Below are 19759 nucleotides of genomic sequence, written 5' to 3'. Positions count from 1 at the left end.
AACTCATGCTTCTTTATGGCTGCATAGTATTCCATGGTGTAAGGGCACCTTCAAAGAATTCAATTGAAAAGTATGCACACTATTCACATTTGTTATCTCAGAGTATAAGAGCTAAGGGATGCTGAAGGGAGGTTTATATTTTTCTTTATGTACTTTTGTTGTTTCATTTGCTAAAACTATCATGCCTTTGAATTTAAAAGGAATCTAATAAAGAAATATTTAAAGAAAGAAAAATGACAGAGTAGCAGAACGAGCCTAATATGTATGCACAATCTCACTTTGGTCTTGACTCTCTATATTTTCAAGGGAAGTTAAAAGCTAAATTAACTAGCACATTATTAAAATTTGCAATCATTACACTTTTGGGGAGAAAAGAGAAATGTCTTTGGCTGGGTTCCATTTATTCTATTACTAATTCAAGAATAAACATTTCATGATAAATATTGAGCACTAAATAGTACAAAAATAAAACACAATATAAAATCAAATTAGCTTCTGATGAAAAAATTTTAAAGGCATCTTAAGAAGAGTATAGTTAAAGGAAAGATCAATGATTTAATACAAATGCAAGAGGCTTAAACAATGAATAATCCACTGAAACGATAATGCTAGTAGTAATCTTAAAGAATCCATAATTGAGTCCCTAGATGAAGAAAGATTTGGTTCACTTTAAAACTGTAAGTCAACTGATTGATAAAAATGTAAAATTTCCCAGTTAGAAAACTGCACCATGAAGCTAGAGAGGAAAAATTTGAAAAGTCAACATTATGAAACTATTGAGCCTAAGAAAGATTTTTGCAAAGAAAATCTAGGTAGAATGTTTGAAGTTGGGTAAACAAAACAAAAATAATATGACATTTTCCTAAATGACATTAATTTCCTTCTTGTGCCCCTAGAAAAGTATGTGAAACAAAATAATCACCCAACAAATATCAAATGAATAAAGAAATGCTTTGATATTTCAATTTTTTTTTTTTTTTTTTGAGATGGAGTTTCACTCATGTTACCCAGGCTGGAGTGCAATGGCGCGATCTCGGCTCACCGCAACCTCCGCCTCCTGGGTTCAGGCAATTCTCCTGCCTCAGCCTCCTGAGTAGCTGGGATTACAGGCATGTACCACCATGCCCAGCTAATTTTTTGTAGTTTAGTAGAGACGGGGTTTCACCATGTTGACCAGGATGGTCTCGATCTCTTGACCTCGTGATCCACCCGCCTCAGCCTCCCAAAGTGCTGGGATTACAGGCTTGAGCCACCACTCCCGGCTCAATTTTTTTTTTTTTTTTTTTAAAAAGCTATTTGTGGTTTTAAAAAAAAAAAGGCTTCTTTTGGAAATAACTCATATTAAAACACATAATCAACTGTATAGATGCTAAAGATATTATTTCCTACATTTAAGAGAACCACTTAAGTTCCAACAAGTACATTCTCTAGCCTTAAAAGAGCCTGCCTGCCTGCCATTTGTGACAACACAGGTGAACCTGTAGGACACTATGCTAATGAAATAAGCCAGACACAGAAAAGACAAATACTCTATGACTTCACTTACACATGGCGTGTAAAAAAGTTGAACTCATAGAAGCAGAGAGTAGAACAGTGGTTGCTAGGGGCTGGAAAGCAGGGGAAAATGGGGAGATGTTGGTCAAATGGTACAAACTTTCAGTTACAAGATGAACAAGTTCTAAGGATTTAATGTACAGCATGAGTGGTGATAGATGTGTCTTTTGACTGTGGTAATCATTACAGAATATGCACATATATTAAATCATCATGTTGTCATGTATACCTTGAATATATTCAATCTTTATCAATTAAATATTTCACAAAAGTAAAAAGCAAAAAATAATTTAAAGAGGATATCGAGGATATATAAACAATATAAAAAGCATATAAAGATATAAAGGAATAAAGATTAGATCATCAGAGTTTTAAATAGCAAAGCTTTATGCCAGAAGAAAATGGAATAGCATAATTAAGATAATCAGAAAAAGAAAACATGAATCAAGTTAATATCCAGCAAAACTGACCTTCAAATATAAAAGGCACAAACTGTTATCAATGTATAAAACCTCAGAGAATACTGGTCCCATTAACACTTCCAGAGATATCTTCTGGAGAACAAGCATCACAATCAAAATTAAATGATGATGTTGAAATTAAATACAGACTGACAATGAGTACCGAATAAGTTAAATGAGGCTGGGTGCACTGGCTTGTGTCAGGAGGCTAAGGGGAGAAGATGGCTTGAGGCCAGGAGTTTGAGACCAGCCTGGGGAACAGAAGACCCTGCTTCTACAAAAAAATAATAAAACAATAGTCTGAGCATGGAGGCATGCATCCATAGTCCCAGCTACTTGGGACACTGAGTCAGGAGGAATTGCTTGAGCCCAGGAGGTTGAGGTTGTAGTAAGCCCTGATCACACCACTACAGTCCAGGCTGGGTGACAGAGTGAGACCCTATTCTCTAAACAAACAAACAAACAAATAAACTTCTGGAAAGGTTTATGTAGAATTTGATATTTGTTTTGTTTTTTAATGTTTGATAGAATTCACCATTGCAACCATTTGGTTCTGCATGTTTTTGGAAGGAAAGGTTTTCAACCACCAATTCAATTTCTTTAATATGTATAGAAACTTTTAGTTTGCCAGGACTTGATGGTGTTTAAAAAAAAAAAAAAAAGAATTCTTTAGGTTACCTATTTTTTTTTTTAGTGAGTTTTGGTAGTTTGTGACTTTCAAGGAATTTCTTTCATCTAAGTTCTTAAATTTATTGGCATAAAGTTGTTTATAATATTGTCTTATTATCACATTTTTTCTTAGAGACAGAGCCTCACTCTGTCACCTGGGCTGGAGTACAGTGGCGCAATCTTAGCTCACTGCAACCTCCACCTTCTGGGCTCAAGCAATTCTCCTGTCTCAGCCTCCCAAGTAGCTGGGACTACAGGGGCACACCACCACGCCTGGCAAATTTTTGGTACTTTACTAGACACGGAGTTTCACAGCGTTGCCCAGGCTGGTCTCAAACTCATGAGCTCAGGCAATCCACCTGCTTTGGCCTCCCAAAGTGCTAGGATTAACAGGCGTGAGCCACCACTCCTGGTCTATCATTTTAATAACTGTAAAACATGCAGTGATATCTCCTTTCTCATTTCTGAAACTGGTAATTGTTGTCTCTTTTTCCTCCTACTCAGTCTGTTATTAGGATAATAAATAATTGATGTTAAATAAGTAAAATAAGTAAAATAAATAAATAAATAATAAGTTAAATAAGAGTTAAAGAGAGAAAGTATAATATATGGTAGCTAAAAGCTTTAACAATGTAGATTTATTTTAATACAACCATTAAGAAATGGGTGCTGGAAGCCAGATAGCTTTCCCAGAATCTCTGGATGGGCTGACTTTTTGCCACTCTTCAAAGACCAGAGTAAGTCCTTACTTCTTCAAATGCAGACATCAATGCATAGCCACAAGAATCACAAAAATCAGGGAAACATGACACCATCAAAGGAACAAAATAAAGCACCAGTAACCAGCCCTAAATATGGGGCTTTACAAACTGCCTGACACATAAATAGAAATAAGCCAGGTACAGTAACTCATGCCTGTAATCCCAATACTTTGGGAGGCTGAGGCAGGATTGTTTGAGCCCAGGAGTTTGAGGCCAGCCAGGGCAACACGATGAGACCCTGTCTCTACAAAAAAATTTAACAATTAGCCAGGTGTGCTGGCATGCTCCTGTGGTCCCATCTACTCAGGAGGCCGGGGCAGGTGGATGGATTGAGCTCAGGAGGTCAAGGCTGTAGTGAGCTATGATTGCACCACTGCACACCAGTCTGGATGACAAAGTGAGACCCTGTCTCAAAATAAAAATTAAAAAGAATAAAAAATAGTTGTCTATTTATATTGCATAGCTCACTGAGTTAATTAAGTCAACTAAATGAAATCAGGAAAACAAAATTAGCACAACAAAGAGAAACCATAAAAAGAACCAAAAAAATTCCTTATCTAAGAACACAATGACTTAACTGAAAAATTCCACAGAGAGCTTCAGCAGCAGACTTGATTAAGCAGAATAAAGAATCAGGGAACCGAAAGACAGGTCATTTAAAATTAATCACTCAGAGGAACAAAAGGAAAAAGAATGAAAAAGAGTGAAGAAAGCCTATTAGAATTACGGAACACCATGAAGTGAGGTAATATATATCCATTATGGGAGGTGGATCCCAAAAGGAGCACAGAAAAAGAAAGGGGTTGGGTGGTGCCAGTAGAAGCTTACATAATTAAATAACAGAAAACTTCCCAAGTCTGGAAATAGATACAAATATTCACACAAAATCAACTCAAAAATCTCCAACTGGGTTCAATCCAAATAAGACTACACCAAAACACAGGATTGGCAGACTGTCAAAAGTTAAAGAAAGAGAGGATCCTGAAAGCAGCAAGAAAACAGTAGCATATCACATACAAGGAAACTTCAATGCAGCTATCTGCAAATTTCTTAGCAGAAACCTTACAACTTACAAAAGTTGTAAGGTTTATTCAAATGATGGTATATTCAATATATAGAATTTGGCTAGGTGCAGTGGCTCATGCCTATAATTCCAGTACTTTGGGAGGGTTGAGGTGGGCAGATCACTTGAGGTCAGGAGTTCAAGACCAGCGTAGCCATCATCTCTACTATAAATAAAAAAAAAATAAAAAAAAAAAATCAGGCAGGTGTGGTGGTGTGTGCCTGTAATCTCAGCTACTTAGGAGCCTGAGGCAGGAGAATCGCTTGAACCTGGGAGGCAGAGGTTGCACTGAGCCAAGATTGTGCAACTGCACTCCAGCCTGGGTGACAGAGCTAGACTTCATCTCAAATATTTTGTTTCAATATATAATTCTTTAAAAAACCTGCCAACTAAGAATACTTTACCCAGAAAAGCTGTCCTTCAGAAATGAAGGCGAGACAAACTTTCCCAGACAAATGAAAAAAGCTTTGGGAGTTCACCACCATCAGACCTACCCTACAAAATGTAATTAAGGGGGAATTCTTAAAGGTAAAAGAAAATGATATTAATTAATAAGATAAAAACATATGAAAGTATGAAACTCATTGGTAAAAGTACATAGTAAAAAAAAGTACATAGTAAAATTCAGAATACTCTAATACTATAATTATGGCATATACATCACATATGTTTAGTATAAAGATTAAAATATAAAACTATTAATAAATATAGCTATAATCATTTTTAAGTGATACACTTGTTTAAAAATGTAAATTAAGACATCAAAAACATAAAATGTCAACGGGAGAAAAGTAACAGAGTTTTTATATGTGACTTTGTTTTTTCTTTTTGCACAGAAAAGGTCTTGCTCTGTTACCATGCCTGGTAACTCCTCTTCTCAAGGGATTCCCCCCCTTGGTCTCCCAAAGTGCTAGGATTACAGGCATGAGCCACCATGCCTGGCCTGTACATGATTTAAGCCATTAACAGCTTAAAATAGCATGCTATAACTATAAGATGTTTTATGTAAGCCTTACGGTAACTAAAAGCAAAATCTTTTTTTTTTTTTTTTTTTTTTTTTTACGGAGTTTCACTCATCTTACCCAGGCTGGAGTGCAATGGCGCGATCTCGGCTCACCGCAACCTCCGCCTCCTGGGTTCAAGCAATTCTCCTGCCTCAGCCTCCTGAGTAGCTGGGATTACAGGCACGCACCACCATGCCCAGCTAATTTTTTGTATTTTTAGTAGAGACGGGGTTTCACCATGTTGACCAGGATGGTCTCGATCTCTTGACCTCGTGATCCACCCGCCTCGGCCTCCCAAAGTGCTGGGATTACAGGCTTGAGCCACCGCGCCTGGCTAAGCAAAATCTTATAGTATATACACAAAAGATAAAATGTAAGGAATGAAGGCATACAACTATAGAAAAATTATTTTAAAAAAATTATAAAATCACAAAGAAATACAGCAAGTGAGTGAAAAACAAGAACAAAGGATCTACAAAACAACTAGACAATAATTAACAAAATGGCAGTAATAAGGCCTTACCTATCAATAATTACCTTTAATGTAAACATATTAAATTCTACAATCAGAAGACATAAAGTGGCTGAATATGATTTTTTTTTAAGACCCAACTATATGCTATCTTCAGGAGACCGGCTTTATCTGCAAGGATACACACAGACTGAAAGAAAAGAGATGGAAAAAGATATTCCATGCAAATGGAACTCAAAAAAAAAGCATAAGAAACTATATACTTACATCAAATAAAATAGACTTTAAGTCAAAAACTATCAAAAGAGACAAATAAGGTCATTATATAATGACAAAACAGATGAATTCATCAACAGAATATAACAACTGTAAATATATATGCACCCAATATCAGAGCACCTAAATATATAAAAGCAAATGTTAACAGATCAGAAGGGAGCCATAGACTGTAATATAGAAATAGCAGACAGTAGAAGATTGCAATACAGATACTGTAGATTGAGACAGTAGATATCCCACTTTCAGTAATGGCACATAATCCAGATAGAAAAATCAATAAGGAAATATTGTACTTGAACCAATATTGTACTTTAGACCAAAATATTGTACTTTATTTTGTACAAAAGAATATTTTGTACAAATATTGTACAAAAGAATCTGACAGACATATTTTGAACATTTCACTCAACAGCAGCAGGATACACATTCTTCTCAGGCACACACAGAACATTCTCCAGGATAGATCATATGTTAGTCCATGAAATAAGTCTTGACTAATTTAAGCAGTTTGAAATCACATCAAATATGTTTTCTAATCACAACTAGAAACCAATAAAAAGGAAAATTTCTAAAATTAAACAACATGCTTCTGTACAACCAATGGGTCAAAGAAAAAATTGAGAAAAATATAAAAATATCTTTCAGTAAATGAAAATGGACACACAGCATACCAAAACTTAAAGGATGCAGCAAAAGCAGTTCTGAGAGGAAATATTATAGCATTAAACACCAGCATCAAGAAAGAAAAAAGACCTCAAAAAAATGGAGGCTGAGAGAAATAAGAAGAAAAATTATTAACTGTTTTCAGGACTCATGTTGGTGACAACTGTATTATTACTATTCTGAGGCTGTTGTGTGTGTAATGTAGAATAAAGCAAATGAGTAATTACAGGATATTCTAATTCTATAATCTCATGTGCCAGAACCAAGACTATCAGTGTGGATGAAAGAAGACAGAGATATAAAATTGATGACATTAAGTAATACCTATAGTCCTAAATTTGAATAAGTAATTTAAGTATGAAATTATGAGTTTCTTATACATGACATAAATTCAGTGTGCTGAAAATACCTAGAAATAATAACCAGCCCAATAATCATGAATATCTCTAGCAACCAGACTATAGTCTTGAAATATCCTTTCCCATAGAAAGAAACCAATACTTCTAAAGAAATGGTCTAATTCCAGGTCTGGGGTAGGAACTATATGAGATGAGCCTGGTATGTCTTATCTTAGATAGGAAGGAAACTAGCAAAAGCTACAGGAAGCCAGGAGCAGTGCCTGTAGTTCCAACTACTTAGGAGGCAATGGCAGGAACACTGAGCTGAGGAGTTCAAGGCCAGCCTGGGTAACAGTAAAACCCTGCCTCAACAAACAAACAAAAACAAAAACAACAACAAAAAACTAAAAATAAGCCCTATTAAGATCATGTAAAAGAATTCAGGAGCTAAAAAGACAGGACAATTTGATTTTCAGTAAAGGTAATTTCAGTGGACTGAAAATTACCAAATATGTTTAAATTCACAAATATGTTTAAATTCACAAATTTATAATTTAAAAAAATCTATGTGGTCACCTTCAGAGGATAAACCAATTTTTATTTTTAAATAATTTCTGACTTACAGTAAAGTTGCAAAAGTATGACAAAGAATTTTTGCATATTCTTCACTCAAATTTGCCAAAGGTAATTTACACTGCATTTGCATTATCATTTTCTCTACATATTATATATATATATATATATATATATATATATATATAATTTTCTCTGAAATATTTGAGAATAGGTTGTAGACATGATGCCCATTTACCCTTAAAATTCTCAAATGTTTCCCCAAACAAAAATATTCTTTTTAAAATGCAGTATAATTATCAAAATAAGGAAATTAATAGTGATATACTACTATTATCTAATCTACAGATCTTATTAAAAATCTGCCAACTGTCCCATTAATAGTCCTTAATGCAAAAGAAAAAAAATGTGACCCAGGATCCAATTCAGGATCATATACTGCATTTGGCTGTCATGGCTTCTCTTCAGTACCCATTAACCTGGAACATTTTCTCAGCGTGTTTATCTGTCATAACTTCAACATTTTTAAAAGCAAATAGGCCAATTACTTTGTAGAATGTCCTTGTGTGTATATCTAATGCTTCCTCATGATTAGATTCGGGTTATATACATTTTTGTCAGGAATGCCACAGATACGATATTGTGCTCTTAGTACATTGCATGAGGAGGCGTATGACGTCTATCTGTACTGTTACTGGTGATGCTAACTTTGATCATTTGCTTAAGATGGTGTCTGCCAGACTGGCCTATCATAGTTACATTTTTCCTTTTGTAATTAATATTTCTCGTGTGGAAAGACTATTTGAAACTATGTAAATATTTTGTTTCTCATCATGCCTTTATGCTTCTCATCATAACTTTATGAGAAACAAAATATTTACATAGTTTCTCATTATTTCTAATAATCTCATTATTTCTAAAACTGGTAAATAAAAGGACAGAACCAAGCATTTTCCATGCCTTTCCTATATAAAATATAACATAACACTGGGCACTCAAATAGAACTGAAGTGCCTCTTTATAAACGTATTCCAATAAGTGGGAATAAAAAGAATGAAAAGAATGAGAGTATCACCACTTTGCAGCCCCAGTAATGATGTAGACAATAAGCGTTGACACTACCATCTCAAAAAAGATAAAACCAGACATTGTATGACTCCTGATGAACAAATACAGCACCACAGAAGCCAAAGGGGTAGAATCAATCTGATAAAGTCTCTGGATCCAACTGTCAATCTTCCAAGAAATACAAATGATGGAGGAAACGTGAAATTGCACCACAAGGACACAATAAGCATCCAGACTGTGGGAACTTCTATGAGCCAAATAATCCAAGTTCCGCAACAGACAAAATGTATAGAAAGATACAGAGAAAGGACCTGAAGATTAATTAAGACTCAAAAGATTTACAATTTTTTTAAATGGGCAAGACTAAACTTTAATGTCCAAGGATGCAAATATCGGTGATCAATCTACAAGGAAATGAAACATGGTGATAGCTATAAGTCAAGATAGTGGTTCCTTCCAAAGAGGAAAAAAGCAGTTGTGATTTCAATGGGCACAGAGGTGCTTCTTTCATGACTGGCAAAGTTTATTTATTTGACTTAGGTGGTGTCTACAAGGATATTTGTCTCATATATTGGTTTTTGTGTGGTTTTCTGACTATATATCGTATTTTACAATAAAGTTTTTTTTTGCTTCAAGGTTCCATTGGAGATAAAAATAATAATAATAAAAACAAAAAGAAAAAAACAATTTTTTTTTAAAAATAATGGATGGGTAGAAGAAGCAAAAATGGTACGTGATAAATATTTGAAACTGAATAAGAAAAACACTACAGTTCAAAATTTGTAGAATGCAACAAAAGTAGAGCTTTAAGTGTCTAAGGCTCAAAAAATAATAAGCAATTAAATGTCCAACTTATGAAGGTAGCTAAAGAAAACAATAAAACTCAAAGAAAACATTTTTTACGGAGCTATAAATGGAAGCTGTTAAAATAGAATTGAAGAAAAAAATAGAAAAGAATAAAGCCAAAATCTAGTTTTTTGAAAAGACTAATGAAATAGGTAAACTTCTAGTGAGACTAACCAAGAAAGAAGGGAACACTTGGGCATAAACTAATGATATTAAGGAAGAAAGTAGGTACATTACAACAGACGCAGCAGAGTTCACAAAGAAAATAAAAAAACAGCTACCAAGACAAAATTTAAAACTCAAAGTAGACACATTCCTAGAAAAATAAAACTAGTAAAAGTGACTCAAGAAAAAACAGAAAAAAAGCTTGAAAAATGCTATTCATATCTAACAAATTAAAGTAGTAATTAATTTCCCACAAAGAAAATTCTAGCCTCACATAATTTTATAGTTCTAACAGACTTTCAAGGAACAATTAAACCAAGACAAATAGACACTTCCAGAGAACAGAAAAACATGTGAATATTGCTCAACTCAATTATTTAAGGCATTAATTCAAAAATCAAATAAAGACAGTATGAGAAATAAATTTGTGGCCCCTGGTCGCTCAAAAATACAGATGCCTTACCAAATATGTGGTACTGAAACACAGAAAAGACGGAATACTAGAAATAGACCTATGCATATATGACAGAGGTGATAAGGGCATTTCTCTGTAGAAATGGAAGGATCATTCAGCAAATCAACCTGGAAAATTTGATAATCCATATGCAAAAGAAAACAAAAATGGATTCCTATCTTACATATAAAAATATGTACCAGAGTGATTAAAAACTGAAATATCAAAAACAAAATTTTTAAGCTTTCAGAAGAAAACATATGTGAATATCTCTGTCTTCAGGGTAAGGAGGAAGTTCCTTAAGAAAGCACAAAAAACACTAAGCATAAAAGAAAATATTGATACATTTGACTTCACACAAGGCATTTATTCATTAAGAGAGGCCTTAGAATGTGGGGAAAAAAAAAAAAAGTTAGAAGATAGGAGAAAGTACTTGCCAGCCAAACGTTAATATCAGTACAAAGACTTTGCTGAGAATACGAAGAACTACAAATCAGTAAGCTGATAACCCAATAGGCGAAAAACAAAAACATGTGTTTCACTGAAGAGGAAGCACATGTGACTAATACACATATGAACAGATGCTCAACATTACTAGAATCCAGGGAAATTCAAAACAAAAGCACGGTAAGATGCCATTCTACAGTCCTTTGGCAAAAACTAAGATGTGACCAACTCTAAGTGTTAGAAAGAGATTCAGTTAGGCACTGAATTTCTTATCCACTCTTTGTATGAATAAAAACTGGCAATACCGTTTTGGAAAATGATTATTTCTTTATAGAGTTAAATATTTGTAGAGCCTATAACCCTCATATATTCTACTTTCAGAGAAAATTGTGTACTTGTTCACCAGGAGACATATGTAAGGATGTCCACAGCAGCACTGCTCTTATTGACAAACACTGGAAACAATCAAAGTACTTAGTAAAGGGGGAAAAAAATAAAATTTTGGTACATTCACACAGAATATTATACAAAAGTAAAAATGAATGAGCAACAGCCAACCAGAGAAACAAGAATCACCTTTCATAACATAATTTTGAGTGAAAAACATTTCTAAGAATATACCATACACATACTTTTTTTAACAAAGTGAATAAACAAGCAAAAGTAAACATATTGTTTAGTCAAAATATATTTAAGGTAAAAAATTTTTAAGAAGAAATCATAAATACAAAGTTGTTACTACCTTGATGGTGGGGAACAAGGAGGGGCAGCATTTGCGTACATTCCTTATATCACAAAATGAATAAAAAAGGGCAATGCATGGATCAATGATAAAATGTATCATTAACCAAGAATTATGAGTAATCCAATTCTGCATAACTCAAGTTTTAAAAATGCCGCAGTAACCATCCTGCATATATGCCTCAATGTGCTTTTGCAAATATATGTTAGTAAATTCCTAGAAATGGAATTTGTGAATACATATATTTAGCATTAAAAAAATTTTTTCCAGTGGCCCTACACAATGGCTGCTACAGTTTATATTTCCACCAAAAGTATCTCCTACCTCCTTGTCAAAATCTAGTAATATCAAACTTTTGGGTAATATCTCATTGTTATTTTGATTTGTACTTTAATATGGGCCTTGTTGAGCATCTTTTTATACATTTATTGGCCATCTGTATTTCTTCTTTTGTTTGTGGCTCTTCAAACTGTATTTCTAAGAAAATCAATCTACCTTATTCTTAATAATTTTGAGTTTTTTCTTTGCATATTTAAGAATAATGCCTTTGCTTATAATGTGTATCTAATTATTTCATCCACCACTGTACTATTTATCTTTAGTATGCTATAATTTTCCATACTTCACTATTCATAGAGTCAAATTTACCAATCTTTTCTGTGTACTGAATTCACAGTTTTTAAATGAATAGATGTCTAACATAATTTGCTAGGGATGAGGCTCTGGGCAAAATGTATCTAGTTTCTATCGTTCTTATCAGAAGAGCTTTATTGATGTTTCATGGCATCAATATATAGATATAAAATCCAAAGTCATCCTCAGGGTTTTCATATACAAGCATAACCCCAACCTAGACTAAAGAAAAGTTGCTTCTGCCAATTTGGACTTCGGTTCCAACCCCAAAATAGTACATAACAGTATAGGGAGGTAATGAAAAAGAGGGCCTTTAACCTTCTGCATCTGATTTCAACTTACACACTTATTCAGTCCCACACTGCCACACGCAAGTCAGAAAACAACCACGAGAGCAAACAAACCAACCTAAAAAAACCTCTTTGGCAAAAAGGAAGAAATCTGCAGAGATGCTTAAATTCGAATGTGCAGCATGTACCCCTCAAAGAGCATCTTACCTGTTAGGATGCCCTGGAATGTATATAAGGCAGTAGGCATCACAGACAGCAGGAAATAGAGGCAGCAGTCCTTTAAAAAGTCCATGGAGTGCTGGAACCAACCAGCAGGCGAGAACCCCACTCAATGACACCCACAGCAGGAATGAGCCCTTTACTGCACTGCTTGCCTAGGCCCTATGATAAGCACTGGGCTATATCTTAATGACTCCAACAAAAACCACAATGATTTTCACTCATGGGATTGGCTTACAAATTTGAGAAAAGGAAAATTTGAAAATGTATATGCTAGTCATTTTATAATTTTTCCTAGCAAACTCAACTACTAAAACGGTCATATTATATGAAATTGTATCTTTGATTTCATATTGCCCAGAATTATTAGGCTCAATGCCCTCATTTGGGACAACGAAATCTTCCTTTATCAAGCCAATAAACACTGTATTTAATTTTATCATGTATCCACACAAATTTAAAAAGAAAAGAAAATTACATGAATAATGGTAATTTAATTTTTTCAATATGCCTAGCAATTTTTTTCATTATTATTTATGACTAACTGGAGCTTTGTCTTCTTAGAATGTTTGAACCTGTTTACTGCAGGTATCACTATCTCCTGTGAAAGAGTTTACATCTGCTTGTTCTTCATTACTAGCATCTGAAAGCAACCACAACAGAAATTAAAACTTAAAGTCAAATTGCTATTAAAAGTTATCATCTGAGTTTTAGGCCAATATTTAATTCATAGAATACTTTTTTTTCTTTCTCCAAAAAAGAATAGTTCCTTCCAAGAGACTATCTTTTTTTATAATGCGAGGTAACTGCAGTTGTAAATCAGCTGTCACAAAACCACACATCTGCTTAAGCAATAGTAATTGTCAGTTTAATATGACAGCAGTATGCAATTTCTATTGAGACTGAATTAGTCCAGTTTAATGAAATGAAGTATTGGGCCTTCACAGAGTTACTGAATAACCAGGTACTTTGCTGAGATATTTTTAGCAGTAGCATGTATTAAGATCCATACTGAGAGCTAGATTCAACAGTTGTTTGCATTAAAGCGGACTCATTGTCGAATAGCAGTTATTATTCAGGTATCCAAAAATCGACATTAATAACAATAAGAGCTAACATTTATTTAACACTTACATGCCAGGTACTCTAAGAACAACAACCCCATAAGGTAAGAACTATTATTATTCCCATTTTACAGATGGGGAAATTAAGGCCCAGAGAGTTAAGTAACCAAGGTCACACAACTAATAAATGAGAAGAGTTGAAGTATGAACCCAGAAAGTCTGATTCCAACAGTAATATGGACAATAACAATGTGGAAAAATATATGCAAGGATAATCCAACTCACTAACAGATAATGGTTGCAATGAATTAAGTACTTCCATTATTACAAAAATTATGTAACTGACTCTCCAGGAAGAACAATATTGAAAAGCTATTTGTTGGGCTATGTGAGAGCAAAGGGTAGAAAAAAACTTCATTCGCCTTAATTTATGAGCAAAAGCTGGATTTAAAAAAGCAAAATTGTAAAAACTTGTTCAGTAACAAACTAAAAATGGGTTGTAGAGAAGCAATCTGTGAATTAACATATTTTCTTAAAACTGTCAATAAAATGATCAGATGAAAAGAAAACATAGATTTTTCTAAGTGTATTCAAAGTGATAGCAGAGAGATGAAAAGCAGCATATTATTCCAGATTACGCTTGTTAATGGCTCCAAAGAGGAAGCTGAAATTTCAGTTGATATGATCGGAGCTAGTTGAGAATAAAAGATGGCAGTAACAGAAGCACTCAAAAGTTGCAGGAGAGAAAATGATCTAGACTGAAAGAAAATAAGTCTATCGCAAAGTCAAAGAATTCACACGTATTGAGGAAGTAAGACTGAAGGTGAACAGGAATTCAACAAGATTAGGAGCAAGAGACTGCGCTGTCACAAAGAAGTCTACAATATGAATTAAAAATATAAGCCAAGGATAGACAATGAAGACATAATTTAACAGAGCAGAAAATAAGCAAGATTTAAGCTTCATGGCGGGGGCGGGGGGGGGGGTTCATTACACCCAGTGTTGAGGAATTAACTAATGATGAAGATGGATGCTTAGGTAACCTGGTTCAAACCCTTTTTCAAATTTTTTTCTTAGAAAGGGTAGCTAGGAAAAGGGAAAGCAACACAGAGAATGGAAAGTCTGAAAGTAAAATGACAGAAATGATTTAAAAGCCAGTAAAAAATTCTGAAATTAAAATACATAGTTGGCTAGGGTTAATTTTGAGACTCATGAGTTGGAGAAGACCTGTAGGGGCAATACATTAAATGCCCCTTACAGACTCCGAAATGAGAACACAAATGGGAAAGTAAGTCTATGAAGAGACTTAACATTTGCTCTCAAATGGCAATTCTTTCTGAAAAATGATCTATGTATGAGCCTTATGGCATGATTCAAAAGCTGTAAGTAGTGAAGATGACCTCCAGAATTCCTAACAGCTGAGTCCATCATGGATCTTTAAAAGAACTGAAGTTTCCAAGATGCAGTTTAGAAATCACACTATTATAGAAAGTGATATAATTCCTTTTTATTTATTTTTTTTGGTATCAACAGACAGAAACTGTTCATGGCTGAGTACAGTATAAAAGCTAACCCTACCAGAGGAAAAACCATTCAGTTAGTAGCCTTGAGTCACAGCAGCAGTATGCATGAGAAGGGTGGAGTTTAATCACACCCTAGTGTTTAGTGATCAACATGGGCCTGCTTGAAGCTGCTTATGATTCCCCAGGATAAGAATACCACATTTAGATTACAGCTTGATGGCTGTTCTAGAGAAATGTTCAGACGAAGCCTGGAAGCACTGCATAATTGTAGGGGACACCATCTACACTGTGGTCTACGTGGATGGCATCTATGCAGTTGTATAGTGCCAACTTGCCTATCCTGACACAGTTGTATTGCTTCTAACAACTTACTGTGCTTGTGCAAAGCCTTTTGGGTTTACAAGGTAAACATACATTTCTTTCTTGTCAGCAAGAAAGTTTAAACTCGTCAAAAATGCCAAAGAACATTCCCTCTTATCCAAAAAAAATATGTTTTATTGGAATAAAACATAATCGATTTTTTTATACAATCCTGCCTCAGTTTTATTTTTTTATCCACTGAGAAGCTCATGACAATAGTGTCAAACAACAACCGATGACTAATGAAACACCCTCTGAAGTACCTGAAATGTGATCACTACCACAAAGAAGCTAAGTCCTTACCCCATTTCTAACTCAAGGAAAAATGTCTAGTAACCTGATGACAGCAAAGGTGAGGAATCTGAGGCATCTACAAAGTGGCTCTGTGGTGAACTTGGGAAGAGATGAAAATAATTATTCCCAATATTTAAACAAAACTCATACTCATTCCCCAAATGTTAAAATGAGATTTAGTAGAGCCAGGGAATGGACTCATCTGGTCAATCTCTTATTGCACATCAACATTTCCCCCAAAATTTTCTATGGAATATTAAAAGGATCCCATGGTCAGTAAGTTTGAAATGCCACAATTACCCAATGTGTATCATTACCATACACATTAATCTATTAAAGCCCTGTGAAGTCCTGTAGGTTTTATTAACCCAGCGTTTCCTACAGTCATTTGATCACAAAAGCTGGGTTTTTGTTGCTGTTGTTTGGTGGAGTATCAGTGATAAGAGAAACAGAGTTAGGGAGATGACTCTCAAGGATTACCATACATACGCTTATTAATTCCTTGTAAAGAATTAAAATATAACAACATCTAAAACAAAAATTTTAAAAAATTGTTTTTTTAGACAGTCTCACTCTGTCACCCTGGCTAGAATGCAGTGGCACAGTCAAGGCTCACTGCAACTTCCGCCTCCTAACTGCATATGATTCTCCTGCCTCAGCCTCCCAATTCTTGTGCCTCAGCCTCCCGAGTAGCTGGGATTACAGGTGTGCACCATGCCTGGCTAATTGTTTTGTATTTTTAGTAGAGATGGGGTTTCGCCATATTGGCCAGGCTAGTCTTGAATTCCTGGCCTCAAGGAATTCGAGACCCACCTCAACCTCCCAAAGTGCTGGGATTACAGACATGAGCTACCACTCCTGGCCTTAAAATAAGATTTCTTTTGATGATTGCATAATACTAAAGAAAACTGAAGTGCCTCCAGGCTAACAAATGTTGGTTTGATAGCTTTACTTGGTTAAAACCACCACCAAAATAACATTTACTGCATATTCAGTGAAGCCAGAAATAAAAGACAAAAAGCCTATTTTATAGTATTGTCACTTATACTTCTCATAAAATGAATAAAAACATATCAATACTTGGGGTTGACAGCATTTTAAGTGCTAAGAATATATCATAACTGTGCTTATCTTTTGCATTTATTTTTAAACACTTCTGCCAGAAAACATCAAAAACTTTATGACTTCAGGAGCTCACAACCTTGCAATAATCTCTCCTCAAATTACTGACTTCATCATGATTATCTATGGAAACCAAAACAATGGCACCTACTGAAGATTATTACAATACTTACCACATTACAAAAAGAATCCAGACCAATGCTATGTACATACTTAGTACATTCTGGATTAGACCAAGTAAAATTTAACAACAAGCTGAACAGCATTCTATAAAACAAAAACAAAAAGTCAGTTAGGCTAATTCTGTCTGTTTTTCTCTGCTGTGGACTCACAGTGAGAAAGAAGACAGTCTCGGAACTTGATGACTAAATCAAATCTAAACTCTTCATCCAGAATTTATCTACACTTACCTTAAGAGAAGTTCTTTGGGTAACTTTTTGTTAATAAGGCCTTCATCATTGTTTGAGAAAACCTGGAAAGAAAAAAAAAAGTAAATTGTGAAAATGTTTTCAACCAATGTGGAAAAATGTTATTTGTTTTTATACTATTAGATCAGAACAGCCCCAATCACTGTCCTAGAAATAGGGTGTTACTAATTTCATGATGCCACCACTTTCTAATATTAGTAATAGAAAACATTTTATACCCTATCACTGTTTCATAAAAATAGCAATACGTAGCCATTTGATACTATGTTGTATTGAAGGTTCTAGCCAAAGCAATTAGACAAAAGATAAAAAGATGTCCAGATTGGAAAGGAACAAGTAAAACAACCTCTATTTGCAGATGACATGATCTTGCATACAGAAAATTCTAAAAGTGCACAAAAATCAATTAGAACTAATTAAGGAGTTCAGCAAGCTAAAGGAAACAACATACAAATGTACAGTATAGTTATACAAAAATAAACTGAATTTCCACAAGGTAGCAATGAACATCCTGAAAATATATTTCAGAAAACAATCCTATTTACAACAGCATCAAAATGAAAAAATACTTAGGAATAAACTTAACAAAGGAAGAATAAGACTTCCTTATGAAACTTATACAATACATTGTTGAGAAAAATTAAAGAAGACTTAAATAAAAAGACTTTCATGTTCAAGAATTGAAAGACTTATTAGTGTTATGTTGGCAGCACTTCCTAAAGTAATTCATAGATTTAATGCAATCTTTCTCAAAATTCCAGCTGCCTTTTTTACAGAAATTGAAAGACTGATCAAAAAATTCATATGAAAATGCAGAGGACCCAGAATAAAATAATCTTGAAAAAGAGAAACAAAAGTTGAAGGACTCAAACTTCCTGATTTCAAAATTTGCTACAAAACTTCAGTAATTAAAACAATGTGTTTACTGGCATAGGGTAGACATATAGATCAATGGAACAGAACAGATAATCAAAAATAAAATTATTAAATTGGCTAAAATAAACAGAATCCATAAATAAACTCTTAAATTTATGAGCATTAATTTAAATGGAGAAAGAATAGTCTTTTCAAAAAATGGTACCAGAACAACTGGATATATACAAGCAAAACAATGAATTTGGCCCCCATCTCACTTCATATAAAAAATTAATTCAAAATGGCTCAGAGACTTAAATAAATATAAGAGATAAAATTATAACCCTTGGAAGAAAACATCAGCATAAATCTCGGTGGCTTTGGATTATGCAATGGTTTCTTGGCTATGACACTGAAAGCACAAGCATCAAAACAAATTGATAAACTGGACTTCATCAAAGCAAAAGACCTGGCTGGGCGTAGCAGCTCACCCCTATAATCCAAGCACTTGGGGAGGCAGAGGCAAGCGGATAGCTTGAGGTTGGGAGTTCGAGACCAGCCTGGCCAACATGATGAAACCCCATCTCTACCAAAAGTGCAAAAATTAGTTTGCTGTGGTGGCACATGCCTGTAGTCTCAGCTACTCAGGAGCGTGAGATAGGAGAACAGCCTGAACCTGGAAGGCAGAGGCCCATTCCTGTTGTAACATGTATCAGTACTTAATTCCTTTTTATTGATGACTAGTGTTTCACATCTTGGAATGCCACATTTTTTTATCCCTTCAGCTAAAGGATATTTTTAAATTATTTCCACTATTTGGCTGTTAAGAATAATGCTACTATGAACATTTATGGACAAGTTTTTATAGAGACCTATATTTCATTTCTCTTTATTGACTTACAAGTTGAGTTGTTCAGTCATATGATAACTCTTTTTAACCTCTGAGGAACTGCCAAATTGTTCTCCAAAGTGGCTGTACCATTTTACATTCCCACCAGCAGGGTATGAGAGTTCCAGTTTCTTTCACCATTACGAAAAGCCTACATATTGTTTGTTTCCATTTACATTAATTGTCCAGAAAAGGCAAATCCACGGAGACAGAAAACAGGCCAGTAGTTGCCTGGTGCTGGAGAGTGACTGCTAATGTATATGAGGTTTCTTTTGAAGGTATGAAAAAATTCTTGAATTAGACAGTTGTAATGTTCATACAACTTGGTGAATATACTAAATCCCACTGAATTGTACCTTTTAAGTGAGCAAAATGTATAGCATATGATGAATATCTCAATTTTTAAAACGCGGATTAGGGAGAGGATCCAAGATGGCCGTTTAGGAACAGCTCAGGATTGCAGCTCCCAGTGAAAGTGCAGAGGGTGAGTGGACGCCGCATTTTTATTGCCCACAGACTAGGA

At 34.6% G+C, this 19759-nt stretch overlaps 1 protein-coding gene across 9 annotated transcripts in view; it reads right to left on the bottom strand.

Annotated features, from left to right (window-relative positions):
- FBXL2 (F-box and leucine rich repeat protein 2) overlaps window positions 1-19759 on the bottom strand; it is a 116360-nt gene that overhangs the window by 78761 nt on the left and 17840 nt on the right. For 5 of the 9 annotated variants that reach the window (XR_001822970.2, XM_037736035.1, XM_017521711.2 and 2 more), the window contains exon 2: window positions 17475-17536. Coding sequence is in view for 2 of the 9 variants with exons in the window: in XM_037736035.1 (XP_037591963.1) it covers window positions 17475-17536 (62 nt within the window). In the remaining 7 variants the exon portion in view is untranslated. Of the gene's footprint in view, window positions 1-17237; window positions 17332-17474; window positions 17537-19759 lie in introns of those variants that run through there. The other 4 variants (XM_037736038.1, XM_037736034.1, XM_037736037.1 and 1 more) reach the window with 2 other exon arrangements.

This window comes from Cebus imitator, unplaced genomic scaffold (genome assembly GCF_001604975.1).
Source record: "Cebus imitator isolate Cc_AM_T3 unplaced genomic scaffold, Cebus_imitator-1.0 Scaffold21, whole genome shotgun sequence".
Lineage (NCBI taxonomy): Eukaryota > Metazoa > Chordata > Mammalia > Primates > Cebidae > Cebus > Cebus imitator.
The sequence above is the reverse complement of the archived record's forward strand: the minus strand, read 5'-3'. Positions and strand labels throughout refer to the sequence as shown.